The following is a 23,203-nucleotide window of genomic DNA, read 5'->3' as shown; positions in this document are numbered from 1 at the left end:
GCAGCTGGCTAAAGAAGTTGATATATGATGCCAGGCTGCACACAAGTACCCTTTGGTAACAGCAGAAGTACCCCTGGTGAACAAGCAGTGGTGGAAAGACTGCTGAAAATCTGTATTCAAGTATGAGTGCAGTTACATTACTGAAATATTACTCAATAACAAGTAAAACTACTCATATTAAATTGATACCAAAGTACAAAAGTATTCTCCTCAAACACTACTCGGAGTATTAGTTACATTTTACAGATTTATATTTAAAAAATGTCTTTCAGAAGTAAAAGACAATGACATGTGAGTGGATGACGTGTGATTTAATGTTTTAGTACTTTTATTCTTTCCATTTCAATTCAACTACAAGCCTCAGTTCATTTTTTTCTTTTTGTCTCAATTCAAAAAGATGGTGTCTAAAAATATGGGAAAGGATGCATCCTATTTTCTCTTTCCCCCCCTGTAAACTTACAGAGCAGATTGTACTTGATACCAACTCTGTACATATTGTAATAATAACAACATTGCATCCACCATAGTGCAAACCTCCAACTGACCTCATACACGCGTACAGTTTCATCCAAGCTGCCTCCTGGACCCCACAACTAGATCTCTTTAATCTCATTTACAGCGGGGATTGTTAGGGGAGCCTCTGGGCTGAGGCGCTCAGCCAGGGCTGAGGGCTATCAACAAATGTACAAAAGATTCATGACATTTAGGTGATAGCTGGAATGATAAGAGAATGGCGAGACAGCCGGCTCAGCTGCTGCGCCACATTTAAAGATGTAGGAGAGATTTGCGGATGCGGTTTGTGCCGAGAGACTGACAGCTGGGTGTTTTGCTGGAACAGATACAACTCATTATTTTAACATAGCTTTTTTAAATAAATCTTCATACAGTGCATTTAACATTCAGCATATCTTGCACATATTTACAAATAGGTGTGCATACAGTTGGCTAGTGCTCATTTTCTGTAGATACATTGACATAAAAACTGTTAAAGTGCTGCCTTTTTATGGTACCATGGCTGCAGCGCACAACAGTTTGTAGAAAGAGACGATATTCTAGAGGTAAAAACCTGCCTATCTACCTGTGATAGGAGGAGTGTTAACGTGTACATGGACACAACTGCCCCTAACACTAATGTAAACACGCATACATTCTTTCTTACCTTTAAAAATCTTGTACATTCACCCGTGGACAGACATACAGGTTGAACCTCCTAAGCGTACAAACTTTGGGCCTGAAAGAAGTGAGCACACACACACACACACACAGACGATATAGTGGAATGTATGTTGGTCAGTCTGTGGTTGAAAACACTAAGTTACGGTCTCTGCTGCTTCAAAGTTCAGTGGTTTAAAATGATCCCAAAACCATTACAACTAGCTTCCCTTTTTGTTACCTGAAAACTTGTGGAAGGGGGCGTGTGGGGGTGGGGACAAAGGACAATGGACAAAAAGTCAGTAATCTGTCTGGGCTCTGGCTTTTGAGCCGTCGTTTCATATGATCATTAGTCCTTCTTTGGAAAACATGCTAACGACAGTCCACTGTGTGGTTTCTTTTCATTTTTATCCATCTTGCCAAACTTTGTAGATTAAAAACACGTAATTGTCCACTTTGAGATGCACCTAGTCGAGGCCTGGCCTTGGAGGAACCGCCTCAGGTCCATCTCTTTTTAGAAAAAAGGAGACGATTCAGCTCCTCTGACTTTAGTTTCAGTCTATTAGCGAGTCTGTGTGCTCGTCCAACATTTACCTGTTGGTGGCCAATTTAGTTTTCTGTGCAGGCGGGCAGGCAGGCAGGCATTGGAAAGACATGTCTCTTATTAAATTGGTCCACCGCTGATATGTTCTTCATCAGACTGTCCGGGATGTGAGAAAAGACAAACACAGATACCGAAGCACATTCTTGGAGCCAAGGGACTGAAGGAAGACCCCGGTGTCTCCCACAGGGAGAGCCACCTGCTCACTCTAGGCGTGGCCCGGACACAATCCTCAGCAGCCCGCTGGCAGCAGCCACGTGAGTATGATTTGGCTGGTATGGTGAGACGAGCTCCACAGACCCAGAGGAGGAAGGAGCCAGGCGTGAGGACAGACAAGAGGGGTAGACGGGACCGTGGAGGAAACGATAATCGGAAGAGGTCTGGAAAGATTCTGGGACTGGAGTGGAAGACTTTTTTTTTTTTCTTTTTTAGTTCCCCTCTTCTCCGATGTGGAAACGACACAGTGCGAGGAGGAAGACAGGAGCAGACGGGACACAGAGACAGAAAGACAGACAGGCATCTTATCCTCCACCAGATCTGAAAGAGAAGGAAGAGGAGATTGTTAGCAGAGACTCTTGCATATGAAGAGAGATGGATGGAACTATGGAGTGAATTTTAAGGGAAGGGTTTTTTTTTTCAATTTTTTTTAACAAGAACTTGTATGGGATAATGTTGCTGAGGGGATGGACTTTATATTGTGGATAAAAGGGCCATGCTGTGAGGTTTAGTGATGGGATGTTCTGTGATGCTTCTCCACTGACAGCACACCACACAGTCCTGCAAGGTTATACCTTCCTCTTCGAATGTTCCTGCATCCCGAGCACACATTGGGAGAAAAGACAAAATGTCAGTGACAACAGGAAAAGTGACAAACTAATTAGTAACAAACCAAATTACTCTTTTTAGAAGCATGCTATGAAGCTCATCATCTTGTATTAGAACATGAAATGTATAAGAGAAATATCAGTAAAACTACAAGAGAAAAATATCATTCATTAACAATTATCTGTTACTGTTAAAAACTAGACACACTATGAAACATAACATCTGAATAAATATTTTAACAAAGGATGCATGATACATTTTTTTCAGCTGATACCGATAACTGTTAATTTCCTTTTTTGCGTGGCTGACACAGATAAGATAATGATTTCAAATATTAAAATATTAGGAATAGGAAATGCTCACGTGTAAAGAACAAAGATGGATGATTTGATTTTTACAAACTCTTCTTCGTCTTGTCTGTGTTCATTGGTGGATTGCAACCCAACTTTCAAGGTGTAAACAGCCACTATTTGAGTTGGTCAATGCTGTGTTTGATGAGTTGATGAAAGCAGTTTGGCGTCATATCATCAACTCTATCAATACCAATTAATAGCCGATAATATACATTTCCCAACATTGGTCTGATAGATATCGTGCATCCCTAGTTTTAACCATTTTCTTTCATTGTGGACTGACTTCAGTTGTTAGATCAGATTTAACTACAATGTTGTCAGATTTACAAAAACGAGTCAGTCAATCAATTATTAATCAAACAGTCCTCTCCAAAATCTTTCTTGCCAGATTACAGTGATGACATATCATGCAGCAGGTCTACAGTAGTCATGGCAGTGGCCCTCTCAGCCCCACAGAGTCTGACAAGGTGCTGCACCAGGAACTCTTACACCCACCCTCTGACTAGGAAGAGAAAACTTCCTGCTAACAGCTCATGCAAACATGCACAGACACTTACCTCTGGCCCTAAAAGGACATGCTAGATTTTGCTTTTCAATCAACAGACCTTAAATCAGCCACGATTATGTTATCAATCCAACTGTGAGTAAAGACAGAGCGGTCCTTTTAGGTCAGAGTAAAAGGAGTGAACGATAGCAAGCATGCAAAGGTGGAGCAGCGCAGAGCATTTCAGCGAGAGTATTAAGGGTTATAGGATGCTGCCGAGAGGATACTGCAGGCTAAAAAGAGCACCACAGGTAAAAAGTATTAAAAAAAGGTGTTTATGTTAACCCACTGTGATCATTAAACGCTTTCATAAAAGGCTCATAGATCTAATAGACTGGAGAGAAATGCTGCAGGGGTTCCTGGCAGATTAACATCCTGGTCCTGCCCTGTCATTACATATAAAAGGTCTGGTTGCAGCTGAGGGAGGTGGAGGAAAGGTGCAGGAGGGAGCTCAGGGTTGACTTATGATTCCATCAAAGAAAATAAAACAACTGGTTGGATGTTTTCACATATTTCTAACGCCTGGAGTGGCTCGAGCATTAGCATGGTCGATTCCCCATCCCCCCCTCCCCCGAGTTACATCTATATCAGAGGGGTGAGAGTGGCAAGGGCGGGGTTTCCATTAGGTAGAAGCAGACAGGTACACAAAGGCATGCCAGAACTCTTACTTAAATCCCCATCCTGTTCCCCCTAGGACTATAGCTGCCAGGAGAATAGCACCTGCGATGGACCCTATTATGATATTGGTGCCACTGGGACCTGCGCAGAGGAAGGAGGAGGGAGGAAGGGTGCGGAGGAGGAGGAGGAGGAGGAGGAGGAAGGGGCAGAAACAAAACAACACCACTAAAATACACACGTCAGAGGACAGCATCAACACCGTACATCAACAACATCAACTAGAGAGAGAGGCAGATGGTAAGATACCTGCAGACAGAGAGAGAGAGGAGATGGAGGGAAAGAGGAGGGAACCAGCACGTGGGGTGGAGGTGGGATAACGGGCAGGTGAGCGAGGGAGGTCAGGAAGACAACAGTTACATAAAAAAAAACAAAAGGAGAGAGAGAGTTGTATTACTTTGTTCTCATTCCCCCTCTCCTGCTCTTTCAGCTGGACACCCTCTTGCTCAGGGTGGCTTTTTTTGGCCCTATAAGAGCAGCTGCTCAATTGCTCTGTGTCATTGGCAGACTGCAAGAAAGTAAGGGAGACTCTTGAAGATGACAGTGCCTGCAAGACACACACACACACACACACACACTAACATACCGTACATGCACATATGCTCCTATGGATAAACGTGTCGCAACACACACCCACACTCACCAACATTGAAAACCAGTAGGAAGGAAAACACTGTGTGCTCTAAATATTGATGTTCTCACGATAATCATGTGGACTACTCTTCGTGTCTTCGTGTTTGTGTTTCCAGTGCACAGAGAAGCTACGGTGATGATGGGTTAGAGACTATGAGGGGGATATGAGAGGCAGACAGAAGAGAGACATGGGCAGGCTGAGGGGCGCTATGGACCTTTCTTCTCTGGGCCCGGCTGGACTGTTGGCTCAGGGATGGGGTCAAAGACACTGCAGTCCTTCCCCGTGTAGTCCCTGTCACAGATACACTTCACCTCATTACTGCAGGTCTACAAGAGAGAGAGATGACAGTCAAGTGCAACAGCTGCCAAAAGAGAGACACAGAAAAATATTCAAAATAACTCTGTAGAGAGTGATCTGGTGATGATGTGAAGGTCAAAAGATGTCTATAAATCCAGGTTTAAAACAGGGTGACTGTGAATTTAGTCCACGTGGTCTAAGTCTACGTTTCTGTAGGTGTCTTGGGGACATAGTCATCGTTTGTAAGGATCTTCCGATATGTTTTCTTCAGAGATGGAATGGAACGAAGTAGAATTTACTCAAGTAATGCACTTCAGCAATTGAGGAGACAGAACATTATGAGCATTGTAAATACAGATGTTGTGTTGGACTAAATAACAGTTTATCTAATAAAGAGTGCAAGTAATTTATTTGTCTAAAAAAATTTCACTTTTCAATGTGTCAGTGTCTTTTGACCTGCAAATCACCAAATCAGTGTTCGTTGGCAATTTTTTGTACCCCGTGGTCGGAACAGATGCGTCCAAAGTTGGATCCCGAACAGCTGCTGAGGTTGAACGCGGCCACAGGGAGGCAGCGTCGCTCCAAACACATCATGTTTGGACCGCAGGGAGTGCCGTCCTCCACATAGCCCAGGTCTGAGCCGTCCTCCAGGAGGGCATGGCCACCTCTGAGCGAAGCATCAAAACATCTCAGACACATTAAGACACAATATCCTAATTGTCATGCTCCAGATCAGATGGATGTGAACCTCTTACCTGCAATCCAGGTACTTGTTCTGGTGGTAGAGCGTGAAGCTGGTCACCTCACCCTGCAGATCACCGAACTTTGGCTTCATCGTCACGTTGGCACAGAAGAGAAAGCCGCATAAGACATCCCTGAACAGGAACAGGTAAAATAGGTGTAGCCTTGAGGTGTGAGCTGTGCCCTCCTTTCACAAACATACATTACTAAATAGTAGAAAAAATAATGATGGTTTTGGTCTTTTTATGATATTAATTGAAAATGATAAAGTAAAGCCAGCCTTATTTAAAATTCAGTAAAGCCTCAGACCAAAGAAACAGAATAGAGTAAACACACTCTTGTTCTTTAATGACAATATCAAGGGAATGGTTTGACTCACGGCTTGTTGCACTGCAGCCAACCTTGGCCTTCAGGACCTGGACCACAGTTGCCTTTCTCTGTTCCCTCAGCGTTCAGCTTCTCGTAACAAAACCTGTCTGCTGAATCTGGGAAGGCAAACAAAGGCGCAGATTAGACTGTCACGAGGAGAATGAGACTACAAATTATGTGTATACAGTAATCTGACTGTATTACGTACAATTTCCTGGTGAATGGAGCGCGTGTTCTATACTTACTATAACCCCAGAGTCCTCTACACTGTCCGTCGCGAGTCCTGCATCGCCCACCGTAACAGCGGCCCTGCAGAGACAACAGTAATCAAGCATACATCAGAGTGAGTTGCAGACTTGAAGCCACGTCACAAACCAGCCCTTACCTGAGTGCTATCGCACATGTAGCCATCCAGCTTGTGGACATTATGAGGGCACTGCAAAAGAGGAAAAGTACATCATGTTTTGGAGACTCTGGATGATCATGCAGTCTTTTTCTCAGTGTTACATACAGCACAGTTGACTCTACCTGGCTCGAGTCTCCGGTGCAGGTCTCTGGGATATCACAGTCGTTTACAGCGTCTCGGCATACTACACCCCTCCGCTCATACTGGGTCACAGCATAAAAAGGCATCAGGTAATCATATTACTAATGCAATGCACCATAGTCAGTCTTTTTTTTTTTTTTTTAATGATGTCATCATTTTGTTCAATTTGGATTACCTCAGACTCTTAAATTAATAAACTAATCTAGACCCTTGAATAGTTTTTGTCACCTATATTTGGGGGTGGACAATAAATATATGCATAAAGTTCACATGAAATTCACATTTTTCACTCCTTGTTTGGACTCACCTTACACAAACTGCAGCACAGTCCGTTACTGCACATGGCATCATGGGTAAGTGTGCACTTTTTACAGCAGGCTCCTCCACTACGCGCACACTCCTGCAGCCAAAGACAAGCAAAACAAAAGTTTGAGATGAACTGTGCCTCACTTGGAAAGTGGATGAGAGAACAGGCGGCAGTGACAGTGGGCAGAGACAAAAAACTGCTGACAAGTCGGACAGTTTTCCAGCAGCCTTCAGTCCGAACAGGAAGTCACAGAAACACTCACATCCCGTTAGATCTGATTCATTAAAATATGTGGCACATATCAGTTTGTCCGAAGTCTCCATCTGTTATAGTTTTGACAGTGTAGCCTATTATGCTATACAGGGCATCTGTACAGGACAAATTGGTGGAGGGGAGCCCTGACATTAAAATGGCTAAATCCTCACAAAAGAAAAGAAAACAGCCGCTAGCTTGTTTATTTTTATATAATTAGAGAACAGGTTAGTGTTAGAGTAACTTGCCATTTTCAGGGTGAAGGTCATTAGCTTGGAGGTTGTCATTTTTCACGTAGCGATGGGGATTTTGAAAGCAGTACATGCAGATAGTGGAAGGAACGGGGGAATATATGACCGATGACAGGCTTAATACCAACAGTCTACAAGTCATACTATAACGAGCCAAAACCTTCAGCTCTGTTCCAGTAAACACCACACCCACAAGGTGCCATCCATCTGCTGAAGGTTAAAGAGCTGGCTTTCATGCCCGATGTCCAGCTGGGTACTCACCACCTGGGATCCACAATCACACTCTTCTCCTGGCTCCACAAAACCATTCCCACACTCTGGAGGGTCCAACAGCTGAGGGAACCAGAGAGTGACATATATGAGAATATACACAAGTGGGAGACAGATGGACAAGAGATGAAATGTGTCAGTAATATAGGAGACTTTTGGCTGAGAGTACAGTGAGAATGTAGAGATGTAAATGTAAGTGAACATGTGTTATCATGGAAATTCAACCACGAGAATAATGAAATGGTCGATAAATAATGATGTGGCTCCTCCAACACACATCCTACACCTCCACACACCTTGTTGGGCTTGTTGAAGAGGCAGCTTCCACCCCCCTGGAGCAAGAACTGGATGTACTCATCAACACTGCAGCGAGAAAACTTCCTGGGCAGATAGTATCTGTGTTCACAAACACACACACACAGACACACAAGATCAAGACCACGACATGACAAAAAAATTTAAAGAATTAACAAAAGAAGTCAGCACAATGGTTTTCTGCTAGTGAGGAATGCCAGTTCCGCTGTGGGTGTCTGTGCCACTTTGCAATCTGACAGAAATGTTACCATCTGTAGTAAGATATTACTCAAATGAATAATTGAAATCTGTATTGTTCCATCTGGCCAGGAGAGCCAAATCCAAATCACTCATCCTGGAGTAAATATGTTTGATTCGATTTGTTAATTCCTAAACAGTGGTCGGCTCGCTGATGTCTGATGTTCCAACAAATTTGCTTTAAACGTCAAATACAAGCCGGCTTGGCTCATTGAAGGCTGAGTAAAAAGTTAGTGCATCCCTCTGTTCCAGGTGTTTATTTGTCTAATTGAGTGAAATGAACGGAACGAATCGCAGCATCGAGGGAGCGCGACAGGGAGATGGTCCTGCTGTCTACAGGTGTGTTCGCTGTGATGTGGATCTTTACCCCGTGTCTTCCATGATGCAGCCTAGCCAGGCATCCGGGCACCTGCAGTCACCTGTGAAGGAGACAACAAGGGTGAATAAAGGTGATTTAATGATGCCAAAAGAATTACATGTTGATCAGCATTTACAACTCAAGCCGTGACACTTGAGAAAAAAGATTTATGATCAACAAAAAGAAAAGACTTTTCATAGAACTGATACCTAGTGACAGCGGTATGGTAGCCTATAGTGAGCGCAATGAGCTCCAGTCCTGGCACTGAATAATGGACCTGATGGCTCCTCAACATTAATCACTGAGCTCATTGTTCACTGGCAGCGATGCTCTAATCACCAGCCCCTCCTTCATGGATGCAGGTGACTAATCACCTAATAGAGAAGTCTAATTACAGAAGAGAACCACTGGACAGGGATACCAACACCCAACTCTCTCTTTCTAACATCCTGGCTATAAATCTCACCCCCTCCCTACCATCCTCTGCCTCGCTCCTCCACACATTCTGTTCATTGATCTCTCCATCCTTCCACCTGTGTTATCAGGCTTCCATGTTGTCTTTTACCTGCAGAGTTGCGTGCGTTGTTCCATCTCATACCGATGTTTTGGCCAAGACTTTGGCACAACGTGATGGCCATTGCACCGACATTCCCGTACTGGAAACATACAAAGAATCCACACAAGAAAGCTTTATTGTGAGATAGAATCCAACCAGGACAATACTGTTATACTGTTTACACAAGTACAGACATGCCAAGTGGATGTGAATGGCCATCTGACATGTGTTTTCAATTTTGTTGGTATGGACGGAGATTATTTCTGAAACGGTGCTACAACTCTTGTCTGGATGGAGATCTTTTTTTTTTTTTTTTTAAACCCTAAGACTAGCTGTGTTTTTGTTTCCTTAGTATGAGTCTTCATATCTACAGAGGGAGCAGAGTCCGCCATGTTAAAAAAAAATGTGTTTCTCCAGAAGCCCAGAACTGACAAACCAAATACTGGCCTAAATACTTTTGCATTTTTAGAAGGTGAGCCAGGACATGTTCAATCTGCAGCCTTACTGCTAGATGTCACTAAATCCTACACACTGAACCTTTAAAGTCTGAAAACCAGCCAGCCTCACTCTGTCCTAACAACAAAGTCCATGTTGGTGTGAGCGAAAGAACAAATCCATTTTAGAGTTTCCTTACCTCATTAATTCCTCCTCCCCTTGTTAAAGAACACACTCCTCCTGTGTAGGCTGTCCCACTGCGGCTACTGTGAAATGTCCGCCCTCTGTGGTGCACAGGAAAGATGTCATCATTTAACAACTAGCATACAAACATCAAATTAATTCTCTAGTTATTAATTTTTTTCTTGTCAGTCCTCTTACGAGAAAAGATGGACGACATCACTCTGCTCTCTGATGTTGTCCTTCCTGTATTTCATGAAGTTCTGCAGTGTTATCAATGGATCTTCCATGACTGGCATCATATTTTTAGAGGACCAGGTCTCCATGGCAACCAGCACGATCCTCGTGTTCAGCTGCTCCTTGTAGATCTGGGGACCAAAAAAAAAACGCCCATCAGTCTACTGCTTTGTTGGTGTGACACCTGTGCTGTGAACCCTCACTGTGAATGGAGAACTCAGTGCTATCTGGGGTAAGGCATTTGGAAATAAGCACACACACACACACACACACAAACGCACACAAAGACACACACACACATATTCTTCCTGGCAGGTGGTGGTGTGTATATGCAGAGTTTAGCAGTGGGAGGATTATAATCCTACAAACAAAGCTCTTACCGCATCTGCCATGTTGACCACCGCTTTGGCAAAGTTCTTGGTTTGGCTGCTCGAGCGACGCAGCTGTACAAACTGTGGAGACACAGATACACAGATGGTGTAAGAGACTGATCATATTCACTCAACACACACACACCGACAATTGTACATGTATACTTGTAAGGCTCCTGAGATTAAGACATGAATTGATAGATATGTTGCACTTATCTTACTTCCATTAACTGCTTATAACCTGAAAGGCAACTTTTTCTTTTCAGTTTGGAATCAAAAGTAATTTTGCATTCATCTTCTTTCTATAATGTCTGTAAGAAGGAGAAACTGTTTTATTGAACTCTTGTGCTGGTGTTTCAGTGTTTAATAGGACAGTAAGAGCACCAATACATCAGTGACAATTGACAAATAGAGGTCACTCATGTACGGTTAGGCTGTTCTTCAATTTAATGAAAATAAGTATAGATGTTTTAAAAGGTGTTGTTTGTATTATTTTAGACTGGGTTATTGTTTTGAGGACATTATAGTAAACAGTGCCCATTCATTATTTGTTTCTGTCTTTAGGTAAATTCTGTATGCACTCCTTTAAGACAGTTTCCATTGACATGTCAGCATCTGTACATTTAGACATCTGAGGACAGCTGTAACACCATACTAATGTCACTGGCTGCAAGATGAAATTAGCTGTCAGTATGAGAGCATGGATACCCTACCTGAACTCCTCGGATCAGGTATCCTGGCTTCAGACAAAATATTTAGAAATGTTGTCAGGGTTCGGGTTCAGTTCAATCATCAAAATATAGTGTGAAAAAAAAAAAAACATTGTGTAAAAATTTAATAAGTAATACTAAATGATAACTGATGGACCTACTGTCTGTGTAGAAGCTATATCTTCTGTTAGGTGCTGTGGTTTGACATTTATGTGACACTTCGAACGCAACACAGAGACCATTTGTTACTTTCCAGGCGGTAAACATCCATCCAGCTTACATTAACTGTATTTGGCTCACTCTGGGTTTGGACATAAACAAACACAACACCTGTCGGGCTCGGCTTTGGCTCAGTTTCTGTACTCTCAGTCTTGGTTGGGTTCGGACGGAAAAATGCAGCCCAAGCCGGACTCTAGACTGCATGCGCTGCCTCTGTCAGCTTTGCAGCCACAGAATAACAGAAGCTACATAGTAGGTGTATGGACAACTTTGCAACAACACTGTATTTGGTGAAGTTATGAAGGCTACAAGTATTAATGTATGAATCAACCAGGTTATGTCGTGGCCTCAGTGAACCAGACATTTCCAGATTCTTTGACCACCACTGCACATTTGACGTCAACATGATTAGTAGCAAAATGTACTTTCAACCCACCATGTCGTTGTCGTTGACCACCATCAACTCAATATATTTGGTCTCAGTCTGGACGGAAGGCTTGCGAACAAATCTCTTGGATCGCTTCAACCCCCCAGACGCCTGCTGCTCCTTCATTTGGTCTGGCCTGTCTTCATCACTGTCACCTCCTCTGCTTTCCCACTGGCTGTCCTCTGCACAGTCTGGACACAGAGAGGAGCAGAGCTGTAGACAGCTAGAGCACTTTAGGGCACGGTGAAAGCATTACTATCTCTATTTCAGCCAAACATTAGAGTTCCTAATCATAAAAAGCTGTGCCTGCAATTATCACCCTGTCTGAACTAACTGACAATTACATCATATTCCATTATCACATTTGTTTTGTCCTCTCTATTTGGTGTGAAGATTTTTCTAGTGTTGGACGTTTACTGCACAGTGTCATCAGCAGCATCTAATTAAGTGACATTTATTTAGAAATGACTGCAACAGTGGATAGGAGGCTGGGTCTAATTTATATAACTGCAGGCAAGGCTGTTAACTCAGGTGTGATAAAGATGCAAAGACAAGAAACGACAGTGCTATTCTGAGTGTCAACTTTAAATGCTTGTATGTACCTGGGCAGTGTGGGGAAAGTCTGATATCAGGCATCCTGCGGATTAAGTGAGCGCCATCATCCTATAACAGAACATACCAGATGACATTAGGATCTAAAAAGCACCGCAGCCGGCAGAGCATGGAACCAGAGTACAAAGCAAAATGCAGTTTCATTTAAATAGTTTAATTATTTCAAAAGGTGATTTCATCATACTTTCGGAGACTGGGTACGTGCTTAGCTAGAAGCAATATGTAATATAATGTGATATGTGATTAATAAGGCTATAATATAAATTACACCCTACACTACAAATCAATTCTCGATCATTCTGGTCCATAAATACGCAGTAGTCATCACAACTACCCCTTGACTCTTTACCTGGTTGCTCCCATTGTGAGCGGGCTCGATCCCGTAAGAGAAGAGGCCGTCAGAGAACATGCCACTAAGGAACCGAACACAGGTGACAGACAGTGAAATGTGCAGCAGAGAGCAGACAGAAAACTTAAAGATTAAGCTGTTATTTTGCGTGCAGGAAATTCAAGCATAGTCTGATCAGCATGCTCTAGGGCTGCAAGTAATCGTTTGGGTCTGTAAAACCATAAAAAAAAAAAAATCACCAAATGCTTCATTTGTCCAACCAACAATACAAAACCCAAAGACTCTACTATCATAAATGACAAAGAAAAGCAGCAAATCTTCATATTCAAGAAGCTGGAACCAGCAAATGTTTGGCATTTTTACGAGAAGAAAAATCTAAACGATTGCTCACTTATCATAACAGTTGACGACTAATTTTTCCGAACAAATTATTGAATTAATTGTTGCAGCTCTCTTAACATGCACAGGTAAATTTTATGTGATTTGATAAATAAAGGACAACTGTCCGGCTCACCACAGGCCGTGGCAGGTGGAGAGTGCTGCCCAGGATTCTGGCAAACCTCTTAACCTTCCCTGGTAGTAGCAGTGTTCGCCTCCCTGTGGACACAATGCACCACTGTTGTTCAGGACACAACCTCTGCTGACACAATTCAGGCATTTATAACTTCATTGCGTATCGTTGAAGGTGAGTTCAAGAGAAAAACCTCTCACAACCTCTGCATATGCGGCTCTCTCCCTTTCCCCACTATTGTGTTTCTGGAACAGTTTGTGACCTACTTGTGTCCTGTGCTCTACTCCACCTTACTATGCTTCACTCACAATAGAGCTGGAGGTAGACCCTTGACAATCTCTTGAATAAATCACCACTCATGTTGCCCACACTGTTGGATGTGAGAGTTTAACAGAGCGGCTATACAGAAGGCAGGCTGCAACTGAAATGCACAAGAGGAGATTAAAAGAAGAATTGCGCTCTGCTCATCCTCGCCCTTACAACAACCTTGACTACCGCAGCAAGAGCCCTGGCTGTCGTCACTCCCTCAAAAGTGGGCGCACGACGACACAAGGTCACAGCAGCGGGGAAGGAGCCACCGGGGAAGGTGAGAAAAGTGAAAAAACAGGTTCACCGAGATCAAAATGAGCTCAGCAGGGTGCCTCAGCCTTGCCACAAGAGCTCAGGAAACGATGGCGTAGTAAGTTTGATGTAAATTAAACCCTTTTGACGACAAAGATCAGTCTGGTGATGTGCTGCCTTGAATGCATCACACCTGCCAGCAGCGGCATCAGAGGAGTCACGTGAGGCCTACACTCCATCCAGCTGAGCGGCAATCTGGCCTGACTACGGGTCTCCCTACCTCCTGCCACTCTGGGAACAAACATGCATCCCCAAAATGACTACCCCTCGGTGCCAAAGCTCACGTTGCCTTTGTATGAACTGGCATTTTACGCCTCATATTCCCACCTCCTCCTCCTCCTCCTCTTCCTCCTCTCTCGCCTCAGCTCTTCCCTCCCTCTTCTTTCATTCTCTTCGCTGCCAGGAACTTAATGACGCCGTTGAGCTAACTTGTTGCTATGGAAACAGGCTTGTGATTGGTTGGGAGGACTGAGGGAGAGTTTGGACCGATTGTGGGTGGGGACACGGAGTGCTGGCTGGGTGGGTGGGTGACTGGTTGGTTGGTTGAGGAGGGGGCGCAATGAGTGGCACATTTGTACAGAAGAAAAAAAAAAAAAAGAGCCATCCCTCCTGGCTAGCAGAATGCAGTGACATTCCTCTGGTCTGTCGTGACAAACGTACTTCCCATTTAGATGTTCGAGCTTTCATCCATTTTCCTGTCATCTCTCAATTCTTTCTCTGAGCTTCTGGTCTGACACCACAGGCATCATCTGTCTTTTTTTCTTTGGGAAAGGACACAGCAGAGAGGACCGCACGAGCACTGCCTGACATATATGTGGAGCAGAGCATACATAATCCTAATGGTGTCATGGCAGGCTACTTTTGAAGCAGAGACCATTGTCCATAAATAGATAAAACAGGAGGTCAAACTTCAACAAAACATCACAACTGAATTAAAAATAACAGCCTTAAGAGACAGAAACATATAGAAAGCATGTCGTTTATGTCTGAAATGAGACTTGAATCAAATAGTTTGGCTATAGATGCCCATAAAATATAGGAATTATGCTATATAATGGAGCTCCAGACCATGTGAGGCATCACATTTGACAAACTTTTAATTCATTCTGAGATTCACTGGCAGCAGCGTGAGTGTAAAATGTGACAAAGTCTCTGCTTTTACAGCCAAAGAGCCGAATGCTGCACCGCGACTCTGGTCATCTCATTAATATGCTGCCTTCTGTGTTCCAAACGACAAGTTCACTCACTAAATTCCTGTCAGCACACATCCCCACCCCACGCAAACAGTCTTACCACAGACTGCGAAGGTCTGCCATCCTGGTTAAAGTGCCGTTCCACATATTCTGAAGACAGTAGGTGACTGCAAAGAGAGAGGAGAGATACATTGAATTTCAGGCTTCATCTGTGATCATTTTCTATTTCTGCCCTCCCTTCAAATATATTCCACTAAGAAAAGGTGACCATATTTACATGTGGTGCTAATAAAATCAGTCGAACCTCATAAAAATGCAGCAGTTAAGAGTCCGCATTTGTGCATGTGTGTGTGTGTGCCACATTGGTATTCCCCATCTTGTCGTGTAACATAATAGAGGCGCTAAGTGCATTTGCTTAAGTGGAGGGAAATGCTAATGAGAACAGCTGCAGTAAATTAAGAGCACCTACTGATACAAGCGTTTGCAAACAGGCAGATCTAATGATTCTGATGGTAATACTAACTGGTTCAGCTCCAGGTCCAGAGTAAAGGTGTGTCCAAAGGCTCCCACTTGAAAACAGCTCCGGGCCAAGTGGACCGGCTGAAAAAAAAAACAAAAAAACACATTGACAGATACGGATCTGATCGCTGATAAACTGAAGTGTAACAAAACAATTGTGGTTAAGTGCTTCGATCTGTTAGGGCCACAGACTGATTTTGAAATATCTCGTGAATAATTCAACAGAATCAACAGTGTGTATGTTCAAAAAGCATCTCAGCCGCTCACATTTTATGATTGATAAAGTCTTCATTGATCGACACTGGCTGCCAGCATTCAGGCAGGCGTGTCTGCAGAGAGCTGTGGCTGCTCACGAGCTGTGCTGGAGTTTTGTGACGAAGATGGATGGAGACGGGCTCGACAAAAGGAGGGGGGAGAGGAGGGGAAACTTTACTGGTATCGTCTATATTGAGCGATTCTGTACCAATGTCTCTAATGAACAGCTGACAGCCGATGAGGTGAGGAGACAGTAGGGCCAGCTAAGATAGAGACGGATAGAGAGAAAGGGAAATTTACTGCAGACTTAACAGTGCGTCTCCTCAGCAGCTCTGGCTGTGCCAGCGTGGCTTTGATCTCAGTCTGGAGGAACCAGGCTGCAGTGAATCACTGGGCTTTTACAATAACATGCATCACTATCCAGGAATCATTCTCTCCAGTGACTAGGGACAACAGATTTCTTACTACGGTCTTGGAGAGGATGAAGCATGCTGCCCATAGGCGCTGTGTCTCCGTACAGTAACGGTGTTCAACACATTTACGTTTGTGTTCTGATCTTTTTTGTGTCTTTTCTTAAGGTGGCTGACAAACAACCACTAGGGCTGCAACTTTAACCTGTTGATTAACTGAGTAATTCTTCGGACAATAAAATGTCAGAAAATGGTGAGAAAGGACTATAGGTTTTAAAGGTTAAGTATGCAGGATTTGTTGGTTGCTACTGGTAAACAAGGCACAATAAGCTTTTCTGGAGAAAGATAGTTAATTTTTCAGGTTGCATTCCCTGGTTGTCAAATACTTAGGGGAGTAATGATCCATCAATTTGAATTGATATATCATTCAATAATCGATCTATGTCGTCATCTTTAAGATACACCTTAAACTTCAAACAAGCAGCATATCAACTTCAGCCTGAAATTTCAAAAGTAATTGTAATCCAGTCTTTATTCTTAAACATTAAAAACATTCGTCATTTGATTCAATTTCATCATGACAGATAAAACAAACAAACAAAAATCATTAAAGCAAAACTGCTGCCTCACCTATTTTCGGCACAGCATGATATGACAGAACAGAGAGGAAAGAAGCTCAGCTCCTGCTGCTTCTAAATTTAGGATGCCCCTCATTCGTAGCATCTTAAATATTTTACCAAACAAAACAGGGCAGGGTTAGACAAGTACATCAGCTGAAAGGAGGCCTGCTGAATCCTCGTCTCATTGGTTAGAGCCCTCATTTGTATCTAATGACTGTTTTACATTTACAGTTCTTGTTTTATATTTAACGGGCTCCAGGGGCAACAACATTCATCCTAATTGTGGTCTTCAAACATGTGACTCTGTGTGTGTGTGTGTGTGTGTGTGTGTGTGTGTGTGTGTAAGGAGCTTAATGTATTCTCTCATAATACTTATATGATCTACATCATATCAGCATGACAGAGAAAGAGAAGAGTGGGGGGGTGAAGGGATGGGAAATGTTCAAGCCTCCTGAACCATGCAGCACTTCTCACACAGGCCTGTTTCATAATTAATGGTGATGTACTTCAACACACGATTGAATAATGAAGAAGTCAGGGGCTCAGCGCGGTAGCCGGATGATCGGACGCAATGACTGCATATTGCAGGAGGGGCTCTGCTTTGTCATTTGGAGTTGAGGGCCACTACAAACACGCATGCATGCATTCAAACGGCATCTTTGATAAACAGTGGGTTCACTACAATTCTTGCACTGTATTAAAAAAAAATCAGGTTAGGAGGTTTTAAGTTTCAGAACTTGTTGCCAGATGACACAGGGTGGAATAAATGGCTGTCAAACAACAACTTGTCTGTGTCGGTTTCATTCACTGTGGACATTTGAAGGGGTTTTCAGCAACTAACTGGGCCAATGTCGGGAGGAGTGGTGACTGCTGCACAGATACCACCCTGCACTGTCATCCCTGTGTAGCAGACGATACGTGACAGCAGAGAGCAGAGTGCTGCACTGTTACAGACACTGGAAACATGAGGTATCCATCAGAAGGTTCACTCACTCATATGCGCACACACACTTGGGCTGGGCAATATATATACATTATATCGATATCGTCATAGATGACTGTATATGTCAACTTAGTCACAATATCCTCCTGACTACCAGGAAAAAAAATATTGTCCAAACGCAATTTTTTTTTAATTCCCCAATCTTTGTAAGGTAATTAGAATAGTGAAAACATTTCTTTGGGGAAAAAAGCTTTTATTTTTAAGATATCATATGTCCATGTTACGACCCTCTAGTAACAGTCCACTACAGTGGACATCGGAATGCCATACATGTGAAACTGAACCTTGATGGCAACCAAGGTGCTTCTGAGAATGACTCCCTTTCTTTTCATTTGAAAAAAACAGAACAAAATGGAGGAAATAACAAATGTCCACTACAGAGGACATTTTTAAACACTTAAATGCTATGCTAAAATACAGTTAAAAAATTCAGACAATGTTTTAATGTGTTGTTAAGAGACTTGTGCAAAATATGCCAACAACATTTCAAGCCAAAATTTGCTCAATAAAAAGTATTATGTGCTTACTTTTCCTCTTCCCATAAAATGTGCTTGCTATTTTCCTAAATGAGGAGGAGAAAGGTACCAAAGCCCCACCCCTTCACATTTGGTATCATTGAAAAGCCCTAAATGTCCTCTGTAGATAGCAAAAGGAGTTCATTTAGTAGTATGCAGTGGGTGGGAGATATTCAGGTTTAGAAATGTCCTCCACAGAGGACAAATTTGAACTACTGGTAGTCAGGAGGATATGAATTTCCTGTTTTTAAAAGAAACCTATTGTGCTAGAAGGTAAAAAGCCCAAGGTTTGTGCCAACAGGAGCTCCAGTCTCCCACTGAAAACCCTGTCCTTTAAGGGCCTGAAACACCTCGTCAGTAGTCCTGCCTTAAATTTGGTGACTTTGTGACATCACATTATGTGATCATGTCATACATTTGTACAATCTATGTATATTTTTTGGTCAAAATGAGGCCAAGTTGAAGCTGAAAACACGACAGGGCCGGTTGGAAATACAACAAGTGATGCTGGCTCAGGCAGGTATGAGCTGGCCAATCAGAGGTTTTTAAAGAGAGAGGAGTGAAAACAGAGCATCACAGACTCATTTTACAAGCACTGAAGCATATAAACCTAAAATAATATTATCAACCTAAAGATGAGCATAATATGTCTCCTTTAAAGGCTTTGTTACATTATAGTGATGTCATTTTCTGAGATTATCAAACTGTTGCTCTAATTCTTTACTTTACTTACGACTTAGTCATTATATCCACCCTAGCAATTATTATTTATCAAGAATCTCATTGGGTTAATATTTTGTGCCAATATTCATCCCTACAATATTGTCCCAATATCCTCATTTTAATCTGAGATATTTAAGAACTTGTCAAGGACCCCTTGGTATTCCTTGTAGAACCTGACTGATGTAGGTCAGTGTCAGCGTATATGTCTGATGTGTGCTGGTTTGAAGACTTTGTTTTACCGAACACACTTAAATTGCAGTCATTTCTTTTCATACAGTTAAGTTTATTGTCAACTGTGAAATAACCCTACCTTCAACCACGTTTGAGGGATTCTTGAAAAGAAAATGTGTATATATTGGTCAATATGTGATTATCCAAATTCTTTATTCCCTAAATTCTTAAGAATTTTTCGCCTAGAAAAAAGATTAGCAATCAAATCTCCAATTCGTTGTCCCCAAATTAAGACCACGGAGCTGAGAATCACAGTGATTCAATGTGCATACAATCAGACTTTGGGACATGAAAGTAAAACTGGCAAACAGGGGTAGGGTTGAGGTTGGCACAAACTTACCGAGGCATCCCCTGTGCTGTTCTTCACTCTGGTATCCAAGTGGTCATGAGCCATCTCCTCCTCCGACTCGATCTGCTGCACCAGCCGCTTCGGATAGGTGAACTCGGTGGCGGCGTCCCCGCCATCCGGCCGCCCTGCTGGGGTAAACCAGTCCCACATGCCTCCATCCTGCACTGGGCTCCTGTCTGAACCTGCATGTGGCACAACAGGGACACTCAGCACACAGGCTCATGGGTGTGTGTAGGAGGCTTGGCAAGGTGGGGACACACCTGAGCCTGCCTAAACTGCACCTGGCAGCGGTGTAGTAAACAAAGCCAATGAAAGTGATCATTTTAACAACCATTCAGTGTTTGTGTCTGTGTGCTGGTGTCTGTTGACCTAATTTACCACACTGACTAGATAATGACATGCACTCACTTCTTTATTCTGAGACTTTAGTGGACATGATTATATGTTGATGGAAAATAATTAATTTATTAATCTATCATGGTTTATGGGCTCTATAGGCTAATAGACTGACGCCCATATTCACATATACACAGGGACTATATTGCTTAAAATCTCAGTAACCATCAATTAAGCTGTAAAATACTAAAAAAATCCAAGATATACAATGTGCTTTTCTTGATGTCTCTTGGATAAATCCCAGCCGGAGATGGTTATGTGTACGTTGGATGGGCAACAGGGCTGCGATGGAAATGTGTTGATGCAGCAGATCTACCGCATCGGAGAGTGCTCTAAGGGCCAGTGGGCTGCTTGGCACCGAGACCCCGCTACAATAAAATCCCAGCCGACACCAGGGTTGGAAAAGTGCTGGTGCAAGGAGAAAAACAAAACTGTGGATGCAACGGGAAACGAGCAGGGTGCTCCCGCTCTCCATCCAAACCCCCACTCTCTCTCTCCTTTCTCCTCTCTCTCTCTCTTACCTGAGACTGCAAGCCTCTCGCCCACTGCAGCAAAGACCATGAAGCACCACACCGCCAGCATGATCTTCACATATTCCCCCGGATTACAGCATCGAGAGAGCCGCGAAATGCCACGAACCCGGCCGAGGGAGCGGAGGGAAAAAAGACGGAACAGCGCGCAGCAGGAATGATGGCGAAGCTCGACGGGAAATGTGCTAAACATCTGACGACGCGCGTCCTCTCATCTCTCCCCCTCTCTCTCTCTCTCTCTCTCTCTCTGTGTGTTCTCTCGCCCTTCTCAGCTCCGGCCGCTATACTATAGCAGAGTTACAATATCAGAGTGATGAAAAATGAATCATAACCTGGAGGCTTATGGCGGAGATAATCGATACAGGCCTGGAGATTGATCAGTGAGGAGATAGTGAGGGACGGGAGAGTGCGCACCGCGGATGCATAGCTCCGCGAAGCAGCGCGGCAGCGTATGGGTGTATGGACGAGGCTGCGCGTATATGTGAATCTGCGGTATGCGGAAACGCAGCGATGGGAAGAGCGAAGAGAACTGCGTTGGGTCTGCGGTGAGGAGGACACGTGGGACCCGTGGTATCCTCCCTCATCCCGAGCAGCCTCCTCCTCCTCCCGTTGCCATGCAGCGCTCCGTGCAGGGAGAGGATGCGACAGCCCGGCGGCTGAAGCGCACGACCAGGGCTGTATCACTTTGTCCATTACCTCGGTATAGGCGTATAAATGGCGGAGAATCTCTGATTGCAGTGACATGAACACTGCAGGTCTGCTGAGGTTGAAGGAGTGGCGCAAAGACATCCTGATACATTTAATTAATGTTTCCTCAGATACTCTGTGTCCGTCAACTAAAAATAAAACATTTCTACATCTGCCTGGATAAAATAAAAGCTAATATCAGAATAATTATAAATAAAACTGATTTGTATTTCTAATAACCTTTGTGTTGATCGAAGAAAGACAGATTTCCCCCCTTTGCGTGTTTACAAAACTGGCTTCCACTTGATGCAACAGTGTGACATTTGGTTTACCTCACATGGAAGCTTTTAAAGGATAAGTCCACCCCAAAAACGACAATGTAGTCATTATCTCTCGCACCCAAGTGGATGGATAGACAGCTGAAGTTTCTATTTCCGGAGCTTCACAGTAAAACAGCATTGCAGGGTTCTTCTACACAACTGAAGTACATGGGGGGGTGGTCACAATGGCTCCATACAGCTCATCCTGTTGTAATCAGAGTCTGCAGAAGCCCTGAGATCCCAAATGATTTAAAAAGAGGTTATTTACACCCTTTTTTAACTGAAATCTTCACTGTAGCTAAAAGCGTTTCTGCGCCATCTGAAGTGGATGCACGAGCTCGACCGTGTGTCATGAGTGTAAATAATGCCTCAACAAATCAATTTGGGATGTTGGGGCCTCTGAAGACTTGGAATAACTCCCCATCTACAGTTGTTCAGGAGAATGCTGCAGCACTGCTTTGCTGTGATGCTCCAGAAATGTTTTGTGAATTGTTCAACTTCACCCGACTTTCCAGATACTAGTTTGTCTTACTTTTCAGCATGAGGGTGACTTTATGACTGAATTTTCATTTTTGGGGGGACTTATCCTTTAAGGTTCCACTGGCTTTAGCAAAAATGCAAGTAGCAAATGTAAAGAGGATGTCTGACATCTTCTCTCCATGATGGAATTAAGATATGAGACTGTTTCCGTGTTTAGTATGACAAATAAAGAAGTTTGTCAGGTATTTGAAACGGCAGTCGCAGCATGTAACATCATCTTCACTGAAAACCAGATAGTACCTCCATAAAAACACACCTGATCTGACACTGGCAACACTGATTTAGGTAAACTTGACAGGTGTGATGAATGGATTTAATTCTACAAGACAGTGTTCCAGCATAAAATCTATATGGTTTCTTATTAGGAGCCATAAATACGGATCAATCACACCCAGAAACTGGAGACCAGCAGTGCTCTTTGCTCTGCTCTCTCAGGCCTGTGACCTGCGAGGTTAGCTTCCTTGATGCAGTTAAGTCTTCCAGCAGCACATCCTGCAACACATCCCACTAATGGAGGCACATTGTGCACTGACAGCCCCCTCTGAATATTTCATCTCCCCCCCTTTGAGACGTACAGGGACCAAGAGATAGATGGGGAGAGAAGCAGGATAGGGAGGAGGAGGAGTGCAGCATCAAGGGCCAAATATTTGCTTATCCTGTTACCTCCTCCGTAAAAAAAGGAAGGCTGACACCAAAAACACACATCAGTTCAGCACTGACCGGCCTTTCTACTGTTCATCGAAAACAACATCACCTTCGACATCTCCCTTTTTCATGTGAGTGGCTGCTGATCACACAGCGCTGACGTATTCAGTATTGGTACAGCTGAGTAACAAGAACTGTGAGAACTGCCAGGAGTCTGGCCAGCAGAAAGGAATGATAAGATTGATTACTTGAATCCACTAAGTTTCTCCAAATGCAGCAGCGATTGCCAAAAATGTCTTCTCAGACAGCTT

General features: G+C 43.4%; 1 protein-coding gene across 2 annotated transcripts; it reads right to left on the bottom strand.

Annotated features, from left to right (window-relative positions):
- Positions 1 to 305: 305 nt before the first annotated feature.
- Positions 306 to 21,262, bottom strand: LOC115575419 (disintegrin and metalloproteinase domain-containing protein 11-like). Of its 2 annotated transcripts, XM_030407476.1 has the most exons (26): positions 20,692 to 21,262; positions 19,766 to 19,956; positions 15,673 to 15,749; positions 15,250 to 15,316; positions 13,339 to 13,421; positions 12,825 to 12,888; positions 12,466 to 12,526; positions 11,873 to 12,054; positions 10,517 to 10,588; positions 10,101 to 10,267; positions 9,919 to 10,003; positions 9,294 to 9,384; positions 8,738 to 8,789; positions 8,115 to 8,214; positions 7,810 to 7,881; positions 7,046 to 7,138; positions 6,720 to 6,800; positions 6,577 to 6,627; positions 6,437 to 6,500; positions 6,202 to 6,307; positions 5,837 to 5,956; positions 5,580 to 5,748; positions 4,999 to 5,110; positions 4,144 to 4,234; positions 2,545 to 2,562; positions 2,146 to 2,290 (listed from the first exon to the last, which is right to left on the bottom strand). In XM_030407476.1, exons 1-26 carry the CDS (start codon positions 20,891 to 20,893, stop codon positions 2,275 to 2,277), a joined length of 2,487 nt encoding a protein of 828 aa, XP_030263336.1. In that variant the 5' UTR covers positions 20,894 to 21,262; the 3' UTR covers positions 2,146 to 2,274. The 2 variants fall into 2 exon arrangements, with proteins under 2 accessions (XP_030263334.1, XP_030263336.1); XM_030407474.1 differs by lacking the exon at positions 4,144 to 4,234 and having other exon boundaries at positions 306 to 2,290.
- Positions 21,263 to 23,203: the final 1,941 nt, after the last annotated feature.

This window comes from Sparus aurata, chromosome 23 (assembly GCF_900880675.1).
Source record: "Sparus aurata chromosome 23, fSpaAur1.1, whole genome shotgun sequence".
Classification (NCBI taxonomy): domain Eukaryota; kingdom Metazoa; phylum Chordata; class Actinopteri; order Spariformes; family Sparidae; genus Sparus; species Sparus aurata.
Note: the sequence above shows the minus strand (reverse complement) of the source record. Positions and strands in the feature narration are given on the sequence as shown.